This window comes from Aquarana catesbeiana, linkage group LG02 (assembly GCF_042186555.1).
Source record: "Aquarana catesbeiana isolate 2022-GZ linkage group LG02, ASM4218655v1, whole genome shotgun sequence".
Lineage (NCBI taxonomy): Eukaryota > Metazoa > Chordata > Amphibia > Anura > Ranidae > Aquarana > Aquarana catesbeiana.
The window spans coordinates 310,944,248-310,971,350 of record NC_133325.1 but is presented as its reverse complement, the minus strand read 5'-3'; the positions used below and the strand labels follow the sequence as shown (position 1 = coordinate 310,971,350).

General features: G+C 41.1%; 1 protein-coding gene and 1 long non-coding RNA gene across 3 annotated transcripts in view; both read right to left on the bottom strand.

The window, feature by feature from the left end:
• LOC141127856 (uncharacterized) overlaps positions 1-27,103 on the bottom strand; it is a 574,076-nt gene that overhangs the window by 169,242 nt on the left and 377,731 nt on the right. The window lies entirely within an intron of this gene.
• Positions 15,003-26,339, bottom strand: LOC141127844 (ATP-binding cassette sub-family C member 5-like). 2 transcript variants are annotated; one of them, XM_073614680.1, is made up of 5 exons: positions 26,183-26,339; positions 25,240-25,318; positions 18,947-19,060; positions 17,569-17,733; positions 15,003-15,998 (listed from the first exon to the last, which is right to left on the bottom strand). In XM_073614680.1, exons 1-5 carry the CDS (start codon positions 26,323-26,325, stop codon positions 15,897-15,899), a joined length of 603 nt encoding a protein of 200 aa, XP_073470781.1. In that variant the 5' UTR covers positions 26,326-26,339; the 3' UTR covers positions 15,003-15,896. The 2 variants fall into 2 exon arrangements, with proteins under 2 accessions (XP_073470781.1, XP_073470780.1); XM_073614679.1 differs by lacking the exon at positions 15,003-15,998 and having other exon boundaries at positions 17,113-17,733.

Genomic DNA, 27,103 nt, shown 5'->3' with positions numbered 1-27,103 from the left:
AGGCATTGACCTCCTCAAGCGTGATTCTAATGAAGCGTGATGTCAAGGACTGCTGGGTGAACAACTACAATCCACATTTACTGATGGCCTGGAACGCCAACATGGACATCCAGTACATTCTTGATGAGTATGGTTGCATCATGTACATGTTGTCCTACATATCCAAGCCAGAACGGGAGCTGAGTGACTATCTCAAAACAATAGTCAAAGAAATGAGCCCAGAAACAGCGACAGAACGAGAAGAAATGAAAGAGGTTCTTCAGGCTTATTCAAAACACAGAGAGGTCAGCGCCCAGGAGTCTGTGGCCCGTACGTGCAGCTTGAAAATGAAGTCTTGCTCACGTGAGGTTGTTTTTCTGCCAACTGGGGACAACGCACTGAAAATGAGTCTCCCGCTCAGTGCATTGCAGAACAAACCAGCCGATTCTCTTAATGTGTGGATGACGAGTTTTGTCGACAAATACAGAGCCAGACCCGAAACACCAGAGTTTGAGTCCATGTGTCTGGCAGACTTTGCATCCCATTACAGGGTTGTCTATGGCAAGCAGAAGGAAGATGGCAAGCAAAAGGAAGACAGCAAGCGTGTCAGCCTATTGAATGAAATGGGAATGATTCAAAAACGCACGAGAGGGAAGCCTGCAATCATCAGGTACGCACGCTTCTCAGAGAAGAAGGACCCTGAGAACTACTACGGCAGACTGCTTAAACTCTACCTCCCCCACCGTTCAGAGTCATCACTGAAAACTGTAAGGTTCCCAACACACCAGGATTTTTACAAAGGCGCCTGTGTGAGCTTACCAGGAGAAGAAGCAATCCGAGCAGTGTCTGCAATTGTTACCAGCAACCAAAAGAAGTTCGAACAACACAACAAAATTGTGGAACAAGTCTTGGATGACTTTGTAAAAAACGGCCCTGTTGAAGATGCTTGGAACACCTTTGCCCCAGAAGCTGAGTTGGATAGGTTGGAATGTATAGAGGAACGCAAAGAAGGGGAGCCACTTCATGAGAATGAACAAGATGATGTTCCGGAGTATACACGTCACAAACAAACAGGTGGAATTGCGCTTACTGTGAAGGCCCCACAAATGTGCCCTGATTTCCTTCGGAAAATGTACAGAAACCTTAACCGGACACAAGCTCAGACATTCTACTCAGTTTGTGACTGGTGCACTAACCGTGTGCGTGGCCTAAATCCTGACCCATTCTATTACTTTGTCACTGGTGGTGCAGGGACAGGCAAATCACACCTGATAAAGTGCATCTATGCTGAGGCGACAAAGATACTCTGTAAACTTACCAGACTACGTGAGGAAGCAGACATATCCATGCCCAGCATTTTACTAACTGTATTTACAGGAACAGCAGCTTTCAACATTTCAGGCAACACTTTGCATTCTCTGCTGAAGTTGCCAAGAAGCTTGAAGCCACCCTACCAAGGACTTGGAAATCTAATAGATGAAGTGAGGGCACAGCTGTCAAATGCGGAGATCATTGTTATTGACGAGGTGTCAATGATTTCAAAGCCTCTGTTTGCCTAGATCAACTGGAGATTACAGCAAATCAAAGGCAGTAAGAAACCTTTTGGTGGTATGTCAGTACTAGCAGTAGGAGACTTTTACCAGGTCCCCCCGCTGGGAAAAAGTAAGCCACTCTGCGTGTTTGAGGAAAATACCAATGACGTCTGGAAAGACAACTTTCAGATGATCACGCTGACAGAGATCATGCGACAGAAGGATGACATTTCATTTGCTGAGCTTTTGAATAGAATCAGAGTCAAGCAGAAGACTGGCACCTTAAGCAATGATGACAAAGCTCTGCTTGCTCAGGCTTTTACAGATCCCACCCACTGCCCTAATGACGTGCTACACATATTTGCCACCAACAAAGAGGTTCACAAACATAATGCTGCAACTGTGTCTGTTCTCCATTCAAACGTCACCAACATAGATGCCGACGATTACAGAAAAGACCCTAAGACAGGAGTGATGCTGAGGCAACACCAACCTTTCAAAGGACACAAAGACAATCTGATTGACACACTGCAAGCAGCTGAAGGTGCCCGTATCATGATCACAAGAAACATTGATGTAGAAGACGGGCTTGTTAACGGGACATTTGGCAAGATTGCAAGAATAAAACAAGGAAAAGGGGCGCCTCTGAGTATATATCAATAATCATTTATTTACAACAAACAATATCCACTCACATGGAAGACTGTAGTATTGCGTTCCGGTGCATCTCTGAGTAGAGAAGAGGCTGGAAGACCACAAGTCTCAGCAAGTCCGTGCAGTGCTGGTCACACATCAAGTCCTGGCAGGGATGGATGGTGGTGGCAGAACACGGTGGGAGCTCCCTCGGGTCTCCAGATGGCACTTCAGGATAGGTGGTGGGTTAAAATGACATAGACCAACGGTCTGTGGGTTCCAGGGAGGGGATAAGGGGACTCCAAAGCCGATCGCCGGGCGCGCTGCCGTCTGAGGCTCGTAAGGCTCCGTGGAGAGAGATGGTGACGGCCGTACAGGGAGCCAGAACGAGGCCTGGAAAGCAAGCGCAGCGCGGCGCCGGGCCGTGACGTCACAGCTCTGCGACGCGTTTCCGAGTCTGCGCGCTATTGATGACAGGAATAGCGGCACTCCTTTCTCAAGCATAGGGGGCGGATGTAATGGCAGTCCTTTTATAGTCTCTGGGAGGGGGGGGGGGGAAGGGGTGGGGCTGAGGATAATAGACAGTATCCAGATACACTGCAGCTTTTGGCAATACTAGATATAATACACATGGAAGTGGGGCACAAGTTAATAAATGGATATATGAAGTTTGAGCATGGAGTATCTGTACATTCATATATAGGATACACATGAGTATAGTTGTACATAGAATTGGAAATTGAAAATTAAAAATTAAAATTAAAAAATTAATTAAAAACCAGTACACATCCACCTGCAGAATAAGACCTGGTGCATATACAACCAATATGGACCATACATAAGAACATGTAAGTGTATCAATTGAGAATTGGGATGGTACTTAAAAATAGTAATAATAATAATGATAATGGACCAGTGCAAGATAAAAGATATATATATATGAAATAAAAAATATATATATGTAAAATACACGAGAGATGGTGATTATGCAAATGTAAATCTCAGTACACACTGTAAACACAATTGGCGATGTACACAGTCCGCAAGGGAAAAACCAGGAAGAAGGAGCAGGGGGAGGGGAAAGGGGGGAGGGGGGGGGGGTGGGGGGGGGGGGGAAGGAAAAAGCCGGGGGGAAAAAAAGGGAAAGGGGGGGGGGGAAAGGGGAGGGATGGAAGAAAAGGGGGGGGTTTTGAAGAAAGAGGGCAGGGGGGGGGGCGGGGGATGGAATATACTTACTCGTGGACCCGCCACCCCCACAATAATAGATATGTTAGTGTGTATACAACCTGTGGTAAGGATGATAAAAATACAAGCAATGAATATACACATACCATATATAAGCAAATAAAAACAATATATATCTATAATATGGTGGCAATCTCGATGCCCTCATTCAAGCCCCCAGGCGAGAGGACGTCGAGATTGTAAATCCAGAACGTTTCCCTTGCACAGAGCTTTTTGAAACGTTCGGCAGGAGTATACGACTTGGGGATTTGTTCAATTACCCATACAGTGAGGCCCGTGGTGGATTTTTGATGAAAACTAGCAAAATGTCGTGGGACACTGTGCATGTCTTTACCACCCTCTATCAGTCTCCGGTGTTGACCGAAACGCTGTCTGAGGGGGCAGATTGTTCTACCGACATAGATCAGTCCACAGGGGCACATGAGGCCGTAGACTACAAAATCGGAAGAACAATTATAGAATTGGTCTATCTGATACGTTTTACCTTTTGGAAAGGAATGACTTTTGTCCATGTTTAACAAAGGCACAAGTTTTGCATAGGGTTTTTTTGCATCGATACATGCCAACCAAAGGTATAAGTGTGGTGGCATGGTCGTTGGTCACAGTGGTTTTGAATTTGCTTGGGGCAATTTTACTTTTCAAGTTAGGTGCTTTACGGTAAGTGATTCGTGGTACTGTAGGGAGAAGAGTTTTGAGGAGGGGGTCCTGTAATAGAATCCCCCAATGTTTTTTCATGATGTTTTCCATTTTTTTATATTCGAAGTGAAAGGTCGTGATAAATCTGGTGGAGTGATCTGTTGGGCAAGTATTTGTTTTGGCTGGTTTACCCTTGGAATAGGATGCACAAGCTTCATCAACCAAAAATGGAAAACATCATGAAAAAACATTGGGGGATTCTATTACAGGACCCCCTCCTCAAAACTCTTCTCCCTACAGTACCACGAATCACTTACCGTAAAGCACCTAACTTGAAAAGTAAAATTGCCCCAAGCAAATTCAAAACCACTGTGACCAACGACCATGCCACCACACTTATACCTTTGGTTGGCATGTATCGATGCAAAAAAACCCTATGCAAAACTTGTGCCTTTGTTAAACATGGACAAAAGTCATTCCTTTCCAAAGGTAAAACGTATCAGATAGACCAATTCTATAATTGTTCTTCCGATTTTGTAGTCTACGGCCTCATGTGCCCCTGTGGACTGATCTATGTCGGTAGAACAATCTGCCCCCTCAGACAGCGTTTCGGTCAACACCGGAGACTGATAGAGGGTGGTAAAGACATGCACAGTGTCCCACGACATTTTGCTAGTTTTCATCAAAAATCCACCACGGGCCTCACTGTATGGGTAATTGAACAAATCCCCAAGTCGTATACTCCTGCCGAACGTTTCAAAAAGCTCTGTGCAAGGGAAACGTTCTGGATTTACAATCTCGACGTCCTCTCGCCTGGGGGCTTGAATGAGGGCATCGAGATTGCCACCATATTATAGATATATATTGTTTTTATTTGCTTATATATGGTATGTGTATATTCATTGCTTGTATTTTTATCATCCTTACCACAGGTTGTATACACACTAACATATCTATTATTGTGGGGGTGGCGGGTCCACGAGTAAGTATATTCCATCCCCCGCCCCCCCCCCCCTGCCCTCTTTCTTCTTCAAAACCCCCCCCCCTCCCCCCCCCCTTTTCTTCCATCCCTCCCCTTTTCCCCCCCCCCTTTCCCTTTTTTTCCCCCCGGCTTTTTCCTTCCCCCCCCCCCCCACCCCCCCCTCCCCCCTTTCCCCTCCCCCTGCTCCTTCTTCCTGGTTTTTCCCTTGCGGACTGTGTACATCGCCAATTGTGTTTACAGTGTGTACTGAGATTTACATTCGCATAATCACCATCTCTCGTGTATTTTACATATATATATTTTTTATTTCATATATATATATCTTTTATCTTGCACTGGTCCATTATCATTATTATTATTACTATTTTTAAGTACCATCCCAATTCTCAATTGATACACTTACATGTTCTTATGTATGGTCCATATTGGTTGTATATGCACCAGGTCTTATTCTGCAGGTGGATGTGTACTGGTTTTTAATTAATTTTTTAATTTTAATTTTTAATTTTCAATTTCCAATTCTATGTACAACTATACTCATGTGTATCCTATATATGAATGTACAGATACTCCATGCTCAAACTTCATATATCCATTTATTAACTTGTGCCCCACTTCCATGTGTATTATATCTAGTATTGCCAAAAGCTGCAGTGTATCCGGATACTGTCTATTATCCTCAGCCCCACCCCTTCCCCCCCCCTCCCAGAGACTATAAAAGGACTGCCATTACATCCGCCCCCTATGCTTGAGAAAGGAGTGCCGCTATTCCTGTCATCAATAGCGCGCAGACTCGGAAACGCGTCGCAGAGCTGTGACGTCACGGCCCGGCGCCGCGCTGCGCTTGCTTTCCAGGCCTCGTTCTGGCTCCCTGTACGGCCGTCACCATCTCTCTCCACGGAGCCTTACGAGCCTCAGACGGCAGCGCGCCCGGCGATCGGCTTTGGCGTCCCCTTATCCCCTCCCTGGAACCCACAGACCGTTGGTCTATGTCATTTTAACCCACCACCTATCCTGAAGTGCCATCTGGAGACCCGAGGGAGCTCCCACCGTGTTCTGCCACCACCATCCATCCCTGCCAGGACTTGATGTGTGACCAGCACTGCACGGACTTGCTGAGACTTGTGGTCTTCCAGCCTCTTCTCTACTCAGAGATGCACCGGAACGCAATACTACAGTCTTCCATGTGAGTGGATATTGTTTGTTGTAAATAAATGATTATTGATATATACTCAGAGGCGCCCCTTTTCCTTGTTTTATCTTCCTCAGCCTATTGGACCTTGCTTCTGGTCTTTTTTTGGTGGCAGCCCTGATAGACTTCCTCCTGTATATATATCTATATACATCTACATACACCTACCCTGCCATTGGACTATTTAGGATCTGTTATGTGAGGTATACCTGCTTTGCGCCTTTCTACTTGTTTTTTTTTTTAAGATTGCAAGAATAATCATCCAGACTGAGAATGGTGCTACTACGGTAAACAAGCTTGGGCTTGTGCTGGACAATCCAAATGCAGGACAGAGATACCGTAACAAGTCGTCTTGTGATGCTGACAACTTGGTGTACATAGAAAGGGTAGAGGAAAACCTGAGACAGAAAGGAGTTGTTCGCAGGCAGTTCCCCCTGAAGTTGGCTTTTGGATGTACGATTCATAAGTGTCAGGGGATGTCGATACAGTCGGCAGTGGTCTCATTGAAACGGGTCTTCCAACCGGGAATGGCCTATGTTGCTCTGAGTAGAACGACTACACTACAAGGACTGTACATAACCGACTTTGATGAGAAGAAGATCTTTGCTGATCCTGAAATCACAGCTTCCCTGGATTCAATGAAGAAAGCATCACTGGAAAGTGTTATGCCCCTCTTAAAGTTTCTACAGACAACAGACAAACAGCAAACATTAACAATTATCCATCACAACACGGAAGGATTACCAGCTCACATTGAAGATATCAAATCTCACCATGAGTTGACACTTGGAGATGTTTTATGTTTCACTGAAACTCATCTCTCAGGCTCTTCTGTTGCTGAAAGTCTCCAGCTGGAGGGCTACAACCTGTTCAAACGCAACAGACACCTCTCGTACACAAACCTTCCTGACATTGCAAGTAAAAGTGGCGGAGGTGTCGCCTTGTATGTCAGAAACCATTTCAAGGCCTATGAAAAGCAGTATCATCACAATGTGACTGACTTGGAGTTCTTGGTTGTCAAACTGGAGTCCCCTGTACAAGCTTTGATCGCTGTCATTTACAGGCCACCGGATTACAGTATTGGCCAATTCCTTACTAACCTGCTGGGCCTCTTGGAATCTTTGGAAATAATGGATTGCCAACCTATAATACTCTGTGGAGATTTCAATGAAGATTTTCTGTGCAGAGAAAAGAAGCCAATATCTGACCTTCTTCACTCAAGAGGATATACTCAACTGGTCTGGGCAGCCACCACAGAAAAAAACACACTGTTGGATCACATTTACATCTCCAGGGTGCAGCAGTGTCTCCAGTCAGGAGTACTGCACAGTTATTACAGCTACCATTATCCTGTGTATTGTGTTTTGAGCAGTGGTTGTGAACACGCTTAGAGCCTGCATAAACAGGGCATGAGTGTTGCCAGGAAACAGTGGTTGTGAGACAGTGGTCATCAAACAGATAAAGTGGCAATGAGGGTCAGTTTACGTGGCCATAGTTATGTGGGACCATTTACAATTAGCTAAACATCATTCTCTATATTTCATGTTCGGTGTACTTGTTAGACACTGAACTCACTTACTCCCCCCCATCCATCACAGACATCTGTCCTCATCATATAGTAAGAGGAATACCGCGCTGTAGTGCACCCAAAAAGGGTACCTGTTCGTGAAATATTGTGAATGACCAAATAGGGGATAACCAAAATAGTGATGAAAATAACTTAGTGAAAAAAAATTAAAAAAAACTACATAATAACAAAAGCAGCCACTCTATGTGAGATACACACACTAATACAACAATATAACAAATATAGCAGCGCTGTAAATAGGAGTAAATACTAGTACCAGTGTTGAATAGGACTAATTGGTTAGAACCCAAATTAAATAACTAACACAGTTCTTGAAACCTAAATCAATAAGTGTTCACTGGACAGTCCTAACACAGTGAATAAAGTCCAAATAAATGTTGTGAAAATACATAGGCTCAGACCCCATTTTTTTAAAGCAGGAAATGTAAAATAGAAAAAATTCCTCCACCGCACCACGGTGGTAGCTGAAAATAAAATGCGCGCTTACCAAACGGCAAGCACAAGGGGGCTTGCGACCTTAACCCGGTCAGGGCCTTTCATTGGATGGGCTTCTAGGAAATGACATGCCACTTCATACAGCCAAAGGGGTGATGATACCACTAGTCCACCAAGTCACAGGAAATCACTCTTATCATGGAGATTAATAAAAGACTCCTAGCTGGGGGGTTGTTCTCATTTAGGGGTACCCCGGGAAAAGAGAGGGAAACAACATAGCGTAATCCTGGTTTTGAGGTTTATTAAAATAATTAAAATAACACTTACAGTGTAGCAGATTCAAATAAGCATAAGAAGCCGGCTGGCTAAAACGATCACCCGTCCTACAGACGGTAGATGCAGCACGTCAGCTCGCCCTATCACACTGTCCTCATCACACTCACCCTCTCCTTCCTGTGCTATAGCCTGCTTGCTGATTAGTAAGACAAAGAAACAGCAAGGAGCAAAACTGCAGAGAAACTGAAAATTTGTAAGGGTTTAAAGTATATGCTTTAATGAATTGCCTTGTATCCAAAAAGTTCAAAAAGTTGACTGTTCAAAATGTTAATGTTAATGTTAATGTATAACGGAAATATACCGCCAGTTCGCTTGTGATGCAATATATTGAAATTATATGTACACTGTGTAAACTGTTTTTGACACACTTGATTTTGGGACGCGAGTCCGTCAGGTGCTATGCTTTGGCTGGGGCGGAATAAATCCTGGTAACCCTTAAGTCTGTGTCCGACAAAGTCATTTACCGATATTTCTACCTTTTTACATCATTAGCACTTGTGCACTTTTTAAATTTGATCAATCAATTGGTTAGTGTAATGTTTACTATCTTTACTCACTACAAACACTCCACACAGTTACTCTGCCCATCTGCCCAGTTCAACCTTTCCACAGTTACTCCAACCACACAACAGTTACTCCAGGCACTCCACCCAGTTACTCCGCTCACTCCAGATGTAGAGGCAAGAACACTTTTCACAATTTCCCCAGAAATTGTACCTTTTCTAGTTCTTATTATTATAGCCAAATTTACCACCCTAACTCCTCCCACAGTTTTTACACTACATAGACAAGTAATATACCGAAACGTGCGGATTGTTCCCGAATGGTGTGCTATTACTTTGTGGAACGTTTCGCCGAATGGTTCACAAAATATCGTCATTTTTGCGGCGAAATTGGTCCCATAGGAATGAATGGGGAAACTAGAGTGGGAGATGACAAAAGCTGAAAAATCAGAACATGATTTCTAAACTGCCGCTACTCCCTCATTTTCAAGCCCACCTACACAAATCTTATATCAAAACGTTCAGCTATCCCTGCTGCCACTAAACATGTCCACGGCTAAGCCATAGTCCTGATAGTTTTCACAATATGACCATTTGTTTGTAACTCACGCCGTCCATTGACATTCATTGAAACTACACTCTAGCCCCCTCCAAATTTGAAGGGCAATTTCTAAACTGCGACCGTGCCTTCATTTTTAATATTTCACAGACATACTATACATCAAAATCTAGGTCTGGGTCTTGTGATTCTCACAATATAAAGATCTTCGCTGTAGGATGTATAGTTTTTAAAACACGGCCATTTGTTTAGAGGTCATTTCAGGAAATTTTAGCCATTAATCAGAGTGTACTGTTAGTGTTTGTTTTGTTGCCATGGTTACCAAAGCTTCTGTTATACACAGGGGGGAAGGTGGCTGGAGCATCTCAGCTGATTACAGAGCCCGGGGGAGGGGACAGACACACCATGTACTGATTTATAATAGAGGAATATGATGGGGCAGTTTTGATGGGGTAATTCTGATGGGGCAGTTTTGATGAAGTAGTATTTGGGAAGCATAAACAGGGCATGAGCGTTGCTAGGAAACAGTGGTTGTAAACACAAGATGCTGAGACACCCCAAATGCATGTGACTTCATCTGCTAGACTTGATAATGCTTGTAGACTCCTCCCACAGTTTTTACACTACAGAGACAAGTAATATACCGAAACGTGCGGATTGTTCCCGATTGGTGTGCTATCACTTTGTGGAACGTTTCGCCGAATGGTCCACGAAATATCGTCGTTTTTGCGGCGAAATTGGTCCCATAGGAATGAATGGCTAAATGTTCAAAACTAGAGTGGGAAGTGACAAAAGCTGACAACCCCATGATCAGCCAAAACATTATGACCACCCCATGATCAGCCAAAACATTATGACCGCCCCATGTAAAAAAAAAAAATATTTTTGAAAAAAAAAAATATTTTTGAAAAAAGTAAAAAAATAATTTTTGAAAAAAAAAAATCATTTTTGAAAAAAAAAATATTTTTGAAAAAAAAAAAAATTATTTTTGAAAAAAAAAATATTTTTGAAAAAAAAATTATTTTTGAAAAAAAAATATATTTGAAAAAAAAAAATATTTTTGAAAAAAAAAATTATTTTTGAAAAAAAAATTACTTTAAAAAAAATAATAATTTCGAAAAAAAAAATATTTTTGAAATAAAAAAATTCATTTTTGAAAAAAAAAATTACTTTTGAAAAAAAAAATTACTTTTGAAAAAAAAAATCATTTTTGAAGAAAAAAAAATCATTTTTGATTAAAAAAAATTCATTTTTGAAAAAAAAAATTACTTTTGAAAAAAATGTTCAGCTCTTTCAGCGAATGATGGAACTTTTTTACTACTATTTATACTTTTTACAATATTAAGCTTTTTAACACTTTTCACAGTTACTCAAGCCACTCCACCCCACCCAGTTACTCCGCCCACTCCAGTTGTAGAGGCAAGAACACTTTCACAATTTCCCCAGAAATTGTACCTTTTCTAGTTCTATTTGTTAGCTTTTAATAACATATTGCTATTTTGTTACTTTTTAATAACATCTCACACCACCCCTTTCTTATCTATGTATAAAATAACATGTAATAATAAATTTTTCACTGAACGGACATTTTAAACACAGTGATTGAGTCCTGTGAATCTGTTCCTGCAGCTGCAGTATTAACTTTGTTTTAGTGTCCCAATCAGAAATCAGTCATATCATAAACAAAGGAGTGAGTGGTCATATTTGGACAATGATGTCACCAACCTTCTTTTTTTTCAGCTGTTGACCAGGGAATCTTATAGCCATAGCAAAAAAAAGCTTTGCAAAACTGTCACAAGTCTTTCCTGTTTTAGTAGCAGGCTGCTTTAAATGTGTGACTAAACCCACAACAGTAAAATCAGTGTGTATATGCAATAAAGCATGCTTGTTATACTCACTGTGTTAATCTTGTACAATGTGTAAACAGGCAGTTCGATTCTTTCTTCTCTGATCTTTCCCTTTTACTGTCCTCAATCTATCTGCTGATAGAACAGAGCCCCAGGGGGCACTCTGCACATGCTCAGTTTGGTGCGTATTGCTAAGAATCTTTTTCATTTTTTTTTTTTGGAGAGCGCATGTGATCAGCACACGGCCAATCAGCAGTGTCCAGACAGAAAGTCAGGGGTCATGCAACCTCATAGGACAGTCAGAGGAGAATGAAAACTTCTCCTGCAAGTACCAGTGCTTGGCCAGACGCTGATAGAAGTCACAAGACTGCTATATACTGCTGTTGAGAAAAGGCATTTAGTAGTTTATATATATTAAAATATTGCATTTCCATGTTCTGTGTACTGTGGGAGACCGGATATAGTGAATGTAAGGTCCTGGGTTTAGTAACACTTTAAGTGGCCATACTGCCAAAATAAAGCATCATAATATCTTTTATTGCATTCCCCTCAGGGTTTTTCACTACAGTGGTCCTTTAACTTGTAATAAAAAGTGTAGACAAATATTTTATCTTTTGCTGTTTTACGGTACATGTCTTATCACTAGATAATACCAATATTTGCCATGTTGTATCCACATTTTTATACATTTAGTCAACAAAACCAACATTTTAAAATAAATATTAGTTTATTAATCTAGTTATCATAAATACATTGATCTTAAATAATTTAACAGCACCCATAAAATAATACTAACAATAAAAATGTCTCCAAAGTGCATATTTCAGGCAGTATTCAGTGCCATTCTAACACAAATGACTGAATTCTAGAATGCAATAAAACTGTAACACTAGAATAAGGTTTATATTTTTCAAACACGCATTGTTAAAAACTAAAACTAAAGGAAGTGGCTTAGTTGCATATGGTCCCACAACTGCCATCTCCACTGAGATTGTGTGCCCATGACAAAATCCTTAATCCTGTCCCTCTGTGCCAAACAGGCTGATTTTGTGGCATTATTTTTTTTTTTTTTTTTCTACTAGGGAATGAAAACTACAGGTGCCTGGAGTCCTACCTGGGACCAGGAACACTGCAGAAAATACAAGGAAAAAGAAAAAAAAACTGCAGCTACTAGCAAAAAAGAAGGTCTTCAAAAGGCTTTTTTGTGAATGTAATTTCATTTCTTATACATGTTTAAAATATATACTTAAAACTGAACTCCATGCCTGGTCCTTTCTAAATATTTAGATGGGCCCTCTTTCTTTGTCTTAATGACCACTGTCACTGACCATTGCAAGAAGAAATCTAAAGTGTTACCGTTACATGAACGGGGACAGTGGGAACATCCTCCAATAAGGACATCCACTCTTGTGACATATGTTTAAGAGTGAATTTCCTCTCTCTTCCTATTGTGTCTGTGGGAAAGAATTTCCAAAAAATCTAGATACATTTAATATGAACATTTCTATAAGTGGAGTTATCATTCCCCTTTTCTTAATCTCATGGTTGCTTATGGAGACTTCTTCCACATGTGCATACACAGACTAAAAAAATATGCTAAAATTACAGTACATTTAGAACAGGAGAATCTGTTCTGTATTAAGACATACAGTAAATCCAAGTTCATTATAGCTACAGTGCCTTATTGAAATATGCTCCATTTTAATTATATGTTTTTATTTTACTATACTCTACTAAATCTACATCAATGAAGAGTGGCATTAGCTGAGTAACCCAAGAAGCTAAAGTCTCTTTATTGACCCTTTTCACCTATACAGCCCTGGCCAAAAGTTTTGAGAATGAAACAAATATTAATTTTCACAAAGTCTGCTGCCTCAGTTTTTATGATGGCAATTTGCAAATACTCCAGAATGGTATGAAGAGTGATCAGATGAATTGCAATTAATTGCATAGTCCTTCTTTGCCATGAAAATGAACCTAATCCCATAAAAAAATAATTCCACTGCATTTGTGAAGAAGGCTTCAGGGCACCCAAGAAAGTCCACCAAGCACCAAGACCCTCTTCTACAGTTGATTCAGCTGCGGGATTGAGGCACCACCAGTGCTGAGCTTGTTTAGGAATGGCAGCAGGCAGGTATGAGTGCATCTGCAAACACAATGAGGCGAAGACTTTTGGAGGATGGCCTGCTGTCTCCAGAAAAAACTTCAGGGACAGACTGATATTCTGCAAAAGGTACAGGGATTGGACTTCTGAGGACTGGGGTAAAGTAGTTTTCTTTGATGAACCCTCTTTCCAATTGTTTGGGGCATCCAGCAAAAATCTTCTCCGGAGAAGAAAAGGTGAGCGCTACCATCAGTCCTGTGTCATGCCAACAGTAAAACATCCTGAGACCATGCATGTGTGGGTTTGCTTCTCAGCCAAGGGAGTGGGCTCACTCACAATTTTGTCTAAGAACACAACCATGGATAAAGGCTGGTACAAAAACATCCTCCGGGAGCAACTTCTCCCAACCATCCAAGGACAGTTTGGTGGCAAACAATGCCTTTCCCAGCATGATGGAGCACCTTGCCATAAGGCAAAAGTGATAACTAAGTGGCCTGGAGAACAAAACATTGACATTTTGGGTCCATGGCCAGGAAACTCCCTAGACCTTAATCCCATTGAGACCTTGTGTTCAATCCTCAAGAGGCAGATGAACATAAAAAAACCCACAAATTCTGACAAACTCCAAGCATTGATTATGCAATATTGGGCTGCCATCAGTCAAGTTGTGGCCCAGAAGTTGACTGACAGCATGCCAGGGCGAATTTCAAAGGTCTTGAAAAAAGAAGGGTGAACACTGCAAATATTGTCTCTTTGCATAAACTTAATGTAATTGTCAAAAAAAAACATTGACACTTATGAAATGCTTGCAATTATACTTCAGTATACCATAGTAACATCTGACAAAAAGATCTAAAAACACTAAAGCCGCAGACTTTGTAAAAGTGAATATTTCTGTCATTCTCAAAACTTTTGGCCATGGCTGTAGACAGTTCAATGAGGGGTGGGTGACTCCCTTGCTACAGGCAGATATTTTAGACTTTATTTTAGACTTTTTAGAATCACTGCAACAAGGAGAGTTTTCTTTTGGAATCCCAGTGTCTTATTAATTCCTACCCTATTCAACCCAAAATATGACTTTGCTGCCTGCTATCACTGTATCTATTGCAATTTGAGCAGTGGTAAAGAAAGATAAATGGGCTGATAATGGAAAGCAATGCTCCCAATTTCAATGATTGCTTGAGATAATCTGACATTTTCTGGGTTCCCAAAGGGTGGTTATGTGCACCTTTAGGGCTCTTTCACACGGGGCGGATCAGTGAGCAGGAAGATGACAGGTCCGTCGCTGCACACTGTGCAGCGACGGACCTGTCAGAGCGCCGCTCTCCCCTATGGGGAATCAGATGATGACGGACCGTAGAGTCCGTCGTCATCCGATCCGAAAATGGATGGAAAAGTAGGGTTTTTCTCCGTTACACTTTTTCAGATCAGAGCGGGTCGGATGTCAGCGGACGTTCATCCGCTGACATCCTCTATTCCATAGGGATACATGTATGTCCGTTTTTCATCTGAAAACGGAAGGATGAAAAACGGACATACGGATCGTCTGTGTGAAAGAGCCCTTAGAGGACTAAGGCTATGCTTATTGCACAGGGTAATTTTTTAAATAGTTAGAAAATCTAACATCTAAACCTTCATCTAATGAAAAACGTATGGGAAGATACCACACATGTGCTGCTGTCACTGTTGGGTAAGAATTGGGGTGGGTTCCAGGTCTGCAATGATTTGTTTATTGGCAGCAAGAAATCTGGCTACTTGTCATTACATTGATCATATGCTGTACATTATTTTAATTACCTATCATTATACTGATCATGTGGCTTCATCTTTTAATTGCACATGAACACATGAAAATGTGTGTACTATTATTTTAAAAATTGCATAGCATATTGTGGTTATAATAACTAATCAAAATAAATATATGCTGTCTTAAATTTTTTGGCACTGCATTGGTTCTCATATGAAATTAAAAATACTAACTTTAGCATTCAAACATGCTTGCTTTACAAACTCCAACATGCATGTTTATGGAAAGAGCTTTGACACCAAAAGACCTTTAGATGGTTGGGTCATGCCAGCATGCCCAACCATCATCTAATGCCTGTGGGAACCTTAAGATTCTAGATCTGTGAGCCTGTGTACTGCTAAGTTCTACAGCTTTTCCTTTCCATTGCACACATCTTCGTTGCTGTAGTTGTAGGCCCATGTATTGCTTGCGTAGGACTAAGTAAAGCCAAAAGGACACTTTACTCTTATTGAGGCCTACATATTGGAGGTTTCATTCTTCTTTATTCTACAGACATTTCTTTCCTCAGTTTGGATTTATCAAAATGCAGGAAAAACTGTTCTTTCTGCCGCAACTGCCATGGCATGAAATGTAGATTGTTTATTAGACAGAAGGACTGATGGTTTGTCAAACTCCACAATCTGCATACAAAATGGAAAATACATAATTAAAGTGAATTTCTGTAAATAAAAACATATACTACATATATTGCAATATCCTTATAACTTTCATCTCCTAATTCTATTACACTTCCCCTCCAGAAGTTTGCAGATTACTGCTAAATAGGAAATGACCAGCGTTTCAATGCAGAAGGTAATGGAGCTATGATTGATGCAGTTCATTTGTGGGAAACAAATTTAGTCCTTGTATACTCAAATTTTTCTCAAGGTATTCAAACCTTCGATATAAAAATCAGCCTACATACAGCATACAGAAAGAAATCTCTCAATGAGTCTCTCAGTGAGAAGTCTCATAATAGTTAAGATCACTTGGTCTAAACTCATATAATGAACAACATGTTAGCAATCATTCTTTTAGCTGTTTTGCAGGTATACAGCTTCTGTAGTGCTCTCTATATACAACCCCATTTTGTGCCATGGGTATGAAGTGTGTATAAACATTACTTACACAATACACTGAATATATTCAGTATATATATTTGTACATTGGTGAAAATGATCATTTATAACATGACTTGTTAACAGTGGCGGTGCGTCCATTAAGGCGCACGGGCACAGCCCCCTCTGTCACGCCGCCCCCCTCTGTGTAGAAGGGATAGATTCATGCATAGCATGAATCTATCCATGGACGCTGTAGCCAACCCCTATTCAGGCGTCCAACCCCTTTTCGGACAACAGGCGCCTGAATTACAGCGGCGGTCATAGGCTCTAATAGGCTTCAAAAAAGGTGGACTTGGAGTGCAAACCATTGCACTCGCAGTCCGCCCAGGTGTGTTAGCAAAACAAATTAATATTTGCTTTTCTAACACTGAACTGCCTCTCAGCCAATCAGGAGGTGCAGATCTAATACCCATCACCTGATTGGCTGAAGGCACATGCGCTCTGATTGGACGCCTAACGGAACAGAAGAAGAGATGCACAGGAGGAAAGAGAACCATGGAGGACACAGGAGCTGTCGCCTGACCAGCTGCATGTCCCACAGCACGCGACCATCCCCCACCACCAGGATGGGGTAAGTGTGTGCCGGTCATACAGCGAGCGGGGGGGGTCACAGAGGCTGCATATGATTGGCACAGACTGCATATGATGGGCACAGAGGCTACATATAATGGGCACGGGCTGCATATGATGGGCACAGAGGCTGCATATGATGGGCACAGAGGCTGCATATGATGGGCACAGAGGCTGCATATGATGGGCACAGAAGCTGCATATGATGGGCACAGAGGCTGCATATGATAATCACAGGCTGCATATGATGGGCACAGTGGCTGCATTTGATGGGCACAGTGGCTGCATTTGATGGGGCACAGCGGCTGCATTTTATGGGCACAGTAGCTGCAATTGATGGCACAGTGAGGATGCAATTGATGGCACAGTGAGGATGCAATTGATGTTTTTTTTCAGTATTTTTAGAATTTTTCAGTTTGTTTGCGCCCCCAAAAAATTTGGAGCACCAGCTGCCACTGCTTGTTATATGTCCTAGGTTCAGTCCTAAATTGAACACTTTGAAGTCATTCTCTTTACTTACCTCTCCATGGGCCATCACCATGATCCTGTCACAATGGAATACAGTATTAAGTCGATGTGCTATAATAAGCATGGTGCATTTACAAAATGCATCATTAATTGTTTTTTGAATCAGCACATCTGTTTCATTATCAATTGCTGCCGTAGCTTCATCTAACAGTAATATCTAGAAGAAGAAAAAAAAACACAATACCAGATAAAATAAACAACATAATATAACAACAGCACAATCTCATTGGACCAGGGATTCAAAACAACAAGATCAAGACTTTATTTTTTTTTAACTGAAGGCCAACTATTGGTTGCTAAATGTATATATTTTGTTTATGTCAAGCATTAATTGTTCAGCTTTAGCTATCTAAAAGTATGTAATGAGGACAGAATGTATGTCTAGTTGTTTTGGCACTATATACTGTAGATATGTCCTTCCTACACCACAACTATGTGAAGCTGTATCTTTAAAGCCTAACGCGTTGTCTTAGTGAACTTTAAATAGTTTGCTTGTGCTAAGCTGGTCCAAATTAACTATTTCCTTCACTAACAGATGCAGCGGCGAACTATGGGCCCTTGTATGACCTTGTATTTGGTTTCTCAGATGTCATAATGCTTGTGATCAGAATGTAAATGTGGATGGTTTTATTACCCTTCTGTAGTCCTTTATCAATGGATTTGCACTGTGAACGAACTTGAATATTTTTTTTTCGTATTACTGAAAATGTAATAAAACCTTGATTCTGTAAAAAAACGATTCAGCAGCTGTCAGTGTTGTATGAACTGTATGTGGCTTTAGCTGGTTGTCACAGAATTTAAGGCATTAAATGTGTAAGGATCTTTACAAAGTAAGTTTACAAGTTTCAAGATCATTCAGTTTATTAGGAGTACGCTAACATTATGAAACATAATATGTAAATGAACACATGATTTTACATGTTGACCCAGATACACTTTATGTCCCTCAAATCCGTTTAGAATGTTTATTTTTCCATATTACATAATCTGTAAAGTGGATAATGACCTAAATTTTGCAAATTTGGAACCTGTTTATGTGACTTGAAGACCTACTTGTTTATACCTATTGTGATTTCTGGTTGTACAGACTCAATTTGAAGAAAAATTATCATCTTTAAATAAATATTAGCAACCAACGAAAATGTATAGATTTTAAATAGTTTGCTTGATCTGAACTGACAAAATTAGAGAGTTGACTAGTTGCTACGTTATATTACAAGTTATTATTTGGAATGTGCCATCAAATACAGGCAAGTGGGTTCACTGTGTGTGTTTCAGAAGCAGAAGAGGCGAGGACTGGAACATGCATTGCATATTGGTGAAGTTATCATATTAATTAAAAGCAGCAAATTGTAAAACTATTCACATACCTTACTGTTCCTAAGTAAAGCCCGTGCCATGCACAACAGTTGTCGCTCACCGACTGAGAAGTTACTGCCATTTTCTGCTACTTGGAAATGTAGCTGTCCTTGTAGTTGAGCTACCTATAATGTATATTAAAATAAAAACATTTCTTTTAACTTTCTCGCCAAAAATTACAGTTTAGAGGAAATCACAGATGAATAGCTACCGTTCTTCAAAAATTGACTGTGTTTCTGAATAACATGCACCACCAAGAAGTGACATGTATTTTTTTGGAAGATGGTAGAGAGTTAAACAATCTGTTGGTTTCTTATATACTTCAGAAAATCTGATGACAATACCTCTACACATTAATTCACAGATTGGCAAACCTGCTATGCAAATAATATAATGGGTATAAAATATACACTTCTTGTGGTACATCACAGTTGACTGTTTTCCATCTGAAGCTTTTTACACAAGGTTTTTTTGCTTTATGATATTATATTAATGCCAAGTATATTAATCATATAGCACTTGGCCTCTGATCTGTGCATGTAACCTTTTTTTTCAAATTAAATTTTATTGTGAGAATGTAATTAACAAGAACACTGGCCGCAACATTTGGCCAACAAATTAAATCAAGAAGGACAATATATACAGTATGTTAGTATGAGTTGAGAGAGATCTAGCAGTGCTGGGTCTTGCGGTGTACATTAAGAAATATTTGAATGGATGGTGGTGGGACTAGTAAGTAGCAAGCAAAGGGAAGAGGGGGAGGCCTCAATTTTTAGATTAACGCATGTAACTCATTTTAAGAGAGGCGTGGAATGTCAACTGGAGGATCATTGGCTATGAGTAGATACCAAGCATGTAACTTTTATGAAATTGTTACTTTGCTAGGTTGGGAAGATGCCATTTAGCTACAGATCTGAAATACTTACCCTTTTGGTTTTGAGAATTCCTCTGCATTCAACTCACATAACCAACAATATGGCATTGTTCACAAAGCAGAGGAACTGTTCCCAGGCATAGGTACTATGACACATTTCCGATTAAACAATCCTGTCTATCGACTCCATAGTTTAAACCCCTGGCTCACTTTGCTGATTCTGTCTAAGTATTACACCTCTTTTAGCAGAGACTATTTGAATAAGCTATTCATGCAAGCTCATTAAACAGTAGAATTCTGTGGACTCAAGGATACAGTATCTCACAAAAGTGAGTACACCCCTCACATTTTTGTAAATGTTTTATTATATCTTTTCATATGACAACACTGAAGAAATGACACTTTGCTACAATGTAAAGTAGTGAGTGTACAGCTTGTATAACAGTGTAAATTTGCTGTCCCCTCAAAATAACTCAACACACAGCCATTCATTTCTAAACCACTGGCAACAAAAGTGAGTAAACCCCTAAGTGAAAATGTCCAAATTGGGCCCAAAGTGTCTATATTTTGTGTGGTCATCATTATTTTCCAGCACTGCCTTAACCCTCTTGCGCATGGAGTTCACCAGAGCTTCACAGGGTGTAACTGGAGTCCTCTTCCACTCCTCCATGATGACATCACGAAACTGCTGGATGTTAGAGACCTTGCGCTCCTCCACTGTCCATTTGAGGATGCCCCACAGATGCTCAATACGGTTTAGGTCTGGAGACATGCTTGGCCAGTCCATTACCTTTACCCTCTGCTTCTTTAGCAAGGCAGTGGTCGTTTTACAGGTGTGTTTGGGGTTGTTATATTGGAATACTGCCCTGCGGCCCAGTCTCCGAAGGGAGGGGATCATGCTCTGCTTCAGTATGTCACAGTACATGTTGGCATTCATGGTTCCCTCAATGAACTGTAGCTCCCCAGTGCCGGAAGCACTCATGCAGCCCCAGACCATGAAACTCTCACCACTAGGCTTGACTGTAGGCAAGACACACTTGTCTTTGTACTCTTCACCTGGTTGCCAGCACATGCTTGACATCATCTGAACCAAATAAGTTTATCTTGGTCTCATCAGACCACAGGACATGGTTCCAGTAATCCATGTCCTTAGTCTGCTTGTCTTCAGCAAACTGTTTGTGGGCTTTCTTGTGCATCATCTTTAGAAGAGGCTTCCTTCTGGGACATCAGCCATGCAGACCAATTTGATGCAGTGTGCGGCGTATGGTCGAGCACTGACTGGCTGATCCCCCCCCCAACCTCTGCAGCATTGCTGGCAGCACTCATTTATCTATTTCCCAAAGATAACCTCTGGATATGATGCTGAGCACATGCAATCAACTTCTTTGGTCGACCATGGCGAGGCCTGTTCTGAGTGGAACCTGTCCTGTTAAACCACTATGTGGTCTTGGCCACCGTGCTGCAGCTCAGTAGCACGGTAGATGGCGTCCATGGTGTTGCTGGGTCCGAATTGCAGTGCTCCTTTGGCTGGTAGGATTGAGTCTTTTTGGGGGTCCCTGTATATCTCTCTCTCTGCTGATAGGTTGAGCATTGGGTGATCCTTTAGTGGTGCAAAAGATCTTTTTCCCTATGGAGCCTCAGGGTCACATCTCCCCCACTGACCCCCTCATGGAGGTGGCAGGTCCCTCGGAACCCCAGCTTCTCATGGTTGCACTGACGGTAGTCCTAGAGTGATTTGTATCCCGGGTGGAAGTAGCGTGTGGGCAAAGGCTCAGGAGGAAGCATCCCCCACCTTCCTCTGCTCAGTCTGTCTCATCTGATTCTGAGCTTGATGCCACCGGGGACACGACCCATCCAGGGGGGCTTAATATCACACCCCCTGACTCATCCGTTAGTGAGGATGAATCCTCAACGGTCACAGCAGCGAGTGAAAAAGCGCTGGTGGACGCGCTTATTACTGCGGTGCGTGAGACTTTAAAATTGGAGGATGTGGCTGATGGGGCCACGGATGCATAAGTCACCTCGCACACCAAAGGTGTTTCCTTATCTGCCTTATTTTGATAGGTTTACTTATAAGGAATGGGAGCAATCAAAGTCACCTTTTGTGATCGCCAAGCGTTTCTCAGTACGCTACCCCTTTGAGGAATCACTTTTTAAAAAGTGGACTACTCCACCAGTGGTGGACCCTCCTGTCTCCAGGTTGAATAAAGCAACCATGATTCCAGTAGAGGAATCCCCGAATCCCCTTCCTTTAAGGATCCGGCTTACAGGAAAGCGGAGTCTGTGGCACGCAGCCTGTTTTCTAAGGCTGGTTTGGCAATGGTCCTGGCCTCAGCCCTGGTGCCTCAGACTTTAACGGAATGGGCCAAGCTTTTGCGCCAAGGTCTGGGTAATGAGCAGGTTCCTGCTGCTTATGTTGATCTGGCAGACCAGTTGGTCTGAGGGCTGCAGTTTATATGTGATGCATCTTTGGATGCGACTCCCCTTCTGTCCAAAGTTTCTGTTTCAGTGGTTGTTATTAGACGCGTGCTGTGGCTTAAGAACTGGTCTGCAGACCAAGCCTCTAAGAAAGCTCTCATTCATCTGCCCTTTTAAGGCGATCGCTTGTTTGGGTCTACCCTGGATGACATCATTACGGGTGTCACAGGGGGGAAAAGTGATAATTCCCGACCACAATCTAAAAAAGGGAAGGAGCCTTGTCGCAGACGGGGGCCTTCCTTCTCAGCCCATAAAAAATTATTTCGGGCTCCTGGGACTGCAGATAATGGAAACAGATCTCTCAAGTCTTTCCCAGGAGGTTCAAAGCAATCTTGGTCTGGTAAGCCTAAAATTGGCCTTTCCAGTCCCACAGACAAGGCCCCTTCAGCATGAAGGTCTGCACTCATTCATAATTGGGGTGGGGGGACATCTTCGCTGGTTTACAGCTTCGTGGACCTCCTTTGTGAGTGTCCAGGAGATCCACGAATTGATTCTTTTGGGAGTTCGTCCGCTTCAGAGAACCCTGAGTCTCCCTGTGCAGACATAGTTCCTGCAAAGGTTCAGGTGATGTCCGAACTACCCAAAGTCTCCTCTATCCCCATCCAGAAAATTGAATTACCTGGAATTAATACTGACCAGGGTCGCCTTATTTCTACTCAAACTTCTGCTCCTTCAGCAAGTTTAGTTCAACAGGAAGTTACTGAGACTTGTGGCAATTTCACGGGTTCCCCTGGTAACCGCCGCAGTTGTCCTAGTGCCACTGCTGGGCCAACACCTTCCTCTTCTGCGGTGCCTGCGAAGGACTGAGGGCGAAAGTCTTCTGATTATTCTGGTGGCCGTAAAGATCCCTTGGGAGCTACCTATCAGAGAGGAGCAGTTGTTCCAAGGGCTGATTCACCGACAGACACAGGCGCTGTGTCTGTCGATGAACAAAAGAGAAAATGGGATTTTTGTACTCACTGTAAAATTCATTTCTCTGAGTTCGTCGACGGACACAGCACCCACCCCTCTATGGAGTTTATGATACTTCTATTACTGCTTGCTACTAAACTGAATACCTAGAGCAGGGAGGGGGTTATATACTGACTGAGGACAGCCCATGGGCGTAGCCAGGTGTTTTTTTGTTCTGCCTAGTCCTACTCCTGAGGAGGCGATATATAACCTAATGGTCAAGATTAAGGAGGCGCTGTGTCTATTGATGAACTCAGACAAATGGATTTTACGGTGAGTACAAAAATACAATTTTCTTCAGCGTTGTCACATGAAAAGATATAATGAAATATTTACAAAAATGTGAGGGGTGTACTCACTTTTGTGAGATACTGTATATGGAGCATTTTAAATAAATCTCTCACTTGTAGACAATATAGGGTATTTGAACTAAACACATTTGCATGACAAGAATAAATGCTTCTTTAGTAAATTAGCTCATTGTGGACTTCATCTTAGGAAAACCTGAAATCCTACCACTGGGGAGAGCTGTTTTCACACACATTTTGAATGATCTTTACATACTGACAATAAATTTACACCTTTACACCTCTCCACTTTGTTTGCAATTGTAGCATAGATCTACAATCTGTATTAATAAACACATGGTCCTTGTGTTTTTCAAAGGGCAATAGTCACAGATAAACAAAGCTATTTGTTTAAATGAATTGTGAGGTGCTACATTTAGAATGTATATTTACATAAAATTAGCATGACAGTAAGTGCAATAGAATGCATTGTTTCCCTTATGTATTATGGAAGTCAGCAAAGATATTGTTAGCAGTAACAAAGAGTCAAAAGTGGCAACAGTCTAACATTATGCACTTCCATAGAGAGGGTTTAATTAATCTCTATGCTTTTTATAACAAGGAAATTAACAAGATAAACGTTTTATGTGATTGGTAATTTAAAGATACAAAACAACATTCACAAATCTCAGTTTGAGATTTCAGTTCTGTACCCAGGAAGTTACATGCCTACAAAACTTCAGGCAGGATCATCAGGTATTTTCTGTACTTGCAGAAAATGTGATGAAAAAAGAAACCTAATGAAGCTATCACAAAAAAAAAAAAAAAAAATCATCATTAAAAACAACATTGACCCAACCCCATTATATCATTGGTGGCCTTACATCCAGAAAAGTAATACATATAAGGGACATATTTTCTGAAATAATATGGAGTTTCGTTTTATTTAGTCTGCTTTAAATAAAACTACTGACTTTGGATGTCCTTCCATCTATTAAATATTTAAAACTAAAACTCTGGTTATCTTTTTGGGTGCCCACACCAAGAAATCTTGTTCATTTTGGGGGAGGTCAGGTAGAAGAATACCTAAACATTTTTCTTGCTCTTCTCAGTGTTCTTGTAGGATTGACTCCAATCCTAGAATATGGGCAGGTCTTGAATTTCTTAATGTACAGTGCAAGACCATTGGTGTGGTTGTTGAAGGGGTGGCTGAACAAAGGCAAAGAGGAGCAGCTTTGTGAGGCCAATCATCTATCCTGGAACCGACAGGGGAGAACCTTGCAGGACCGAGGAATAAGGCAGGTATTTCTCTGATTTACACCTCTTCTCACAAATTAGTCAAGCATTTAACCTTTACTATCCAAGGATGGCACCAAAAAGTTTTTTTTTAAAAGACTGACCAGAGTTTGACTTTAACATTTTCTGTTAGAAGATAGAATATATTTGCAGTGCATACATAATGATCAAGTGTCTCCCAGTCAATTAATAGTATTAGAATTAGTATTTCCCATATGTCCAAAGTCAATTCCGTTGAATTTTAGGAGGACAAAAGGTAATTGCACTTTATTGCAGATCTATTACCTAAGGAATATTTGTGTACAATTCAGGCAGCAGCCATCGGATTTTATGAAATTGCTTGGACATATGGGTACCTTCAGATGTAGGCACAAGCAGAGAAAAGTTCTTGAAGTTATCAGTCAGTGAGTATACATACGTTTTGTTTCATGTGGGTTTTTTCTAAAGCTTTCCACACTTCTTCATCTGTGTACTGATTCATTGGGTCCAAATTCAACCTATAATTTGGCATTTATTATTTTGGTATATGTTCAAAACACCATGTGGTATTAGTAATTGGCATACCTGTTTTTACTTAGCACACAAAGGCCATACTACCATTGACTGAAGATTGCAGAAAGTAATGATATATATAAATACAATTATTTTTGTAATAAATATTGTTGTTTTATCACAATTCAATGTGGCCATCCTTCTCTTGGTACCAGTAAAGTCCAACATCTTCTAGTTTGTTAGCATATATAAATAACAGTAAACGGTGGGAATGGACACATGCGCCTACATACTATTAACTTTGACTTATCTTTCATATTTTGCCTTATATAATAAGGCAATATGTATCTATAATAGGCAATAAAATAAATAATATGTAATCATGACTAATGAAAGTAGGACTCCAGTCAATCCTTTTTATTGTTTTGAACAAAATGGAAGAAACAGAACCTCTGTGTCTATTCAGCAAGTTTGTTGCCTGTCTGTCACAGAGACACAGCAGGAAGTGAATGGAAAGATCCCCAAAGTGAGGGTAAACCCCAACAATGTTATCACCAGAACAGGTGTCCCCATTTGAAGAGTTCACTTGTATTCTGTGCCAGTAATAGCCATACCATTTGGGAAAGCATCTCATCTGTCTTGGTGACAATAGTTACAGGGACAAAAAGTAAGGATGACTCTGCCCAAAAGGGACACAGACAACAATGCAAATAGTTCTAAACCTTCTCCACTTTACCCAAAACATTGACAGTTCACAATACCATGTTATATAGCTTCCATATATCTATCACCCTAACAAAGTATATACTGTGCATTTAAAACTGAAGCAGATTCTATGTTGGTCATTGTGATAATGTTTTTCAACTCACCTGATGCTTCCAACAAACAAAACAGGCTCTTGTGGAATGATAGAAAGCTTTCTTCTCAGGTCCTTCAGTCCAATCGAATGAATGCAGATGTTATCAATAGTGATTGAACCTCCAGACAGTTCAACAAGTCTGAAGAGTGTCATTGCCAAGGATGATTTGCCTGTTGAGTGAAAAGAAAAAAAAAATAGTATAGAATTTTAATTCACCTAATAATTCTACTGAGAAATTTTAAAACAAGTACACAGTCAAAACATCCAAATGTCCTAATAACATATAATTCCAACAACACACAAAAGAGTAAGTGAAAATAATGTCTAGGGAGCCATGGACTAGCCCATCAGCATTGTTTATAGACTTCATGCAGCTGATATACAATGCCTTATGAAGTCTCTGTGTGACCTGAAGTGGTTGTGGGAGAAATCAACAGACAGTGGGAGAGGTGGTAAAGCGGTAAATCCATAGACACCAGGAGTACAGGATCAGAATCAGACCAGAAAAAGAAGTGAAGAGAGCATACATCCATAGAATGAATAAAGATGGATCAGGTAGATCACTGTTCTTAGGCACAGCTTCCCCTCTAGTAAGCCCTCGGAAAAACCAAACAGCGCAGTAGTGTCATCACCAATGGTCTCTACAGTGATTAGGGAAAAACTGCAAATCTTGTAATAATAGAAGTCATCAGGGGCAAGAGTGTGGGGCCTTAGGTTATCTTACAATGTAGATACAGGAGTGTCTAGGCACTGCCACATGTCAAAGAGTGAACAAGAAGGTCTTAGGTGAAATTCATGGCACAAGGTAGATTTTTTTTAGTAAACTGCTTAGCACAATTATTCTTGCTATTCTTTTCTTCTCTCCTTCCCCCTGGTATAGACATTTTTTGTACTTTATCCTATTTTATCCAGGTATGTTTCCGCTTTAAGG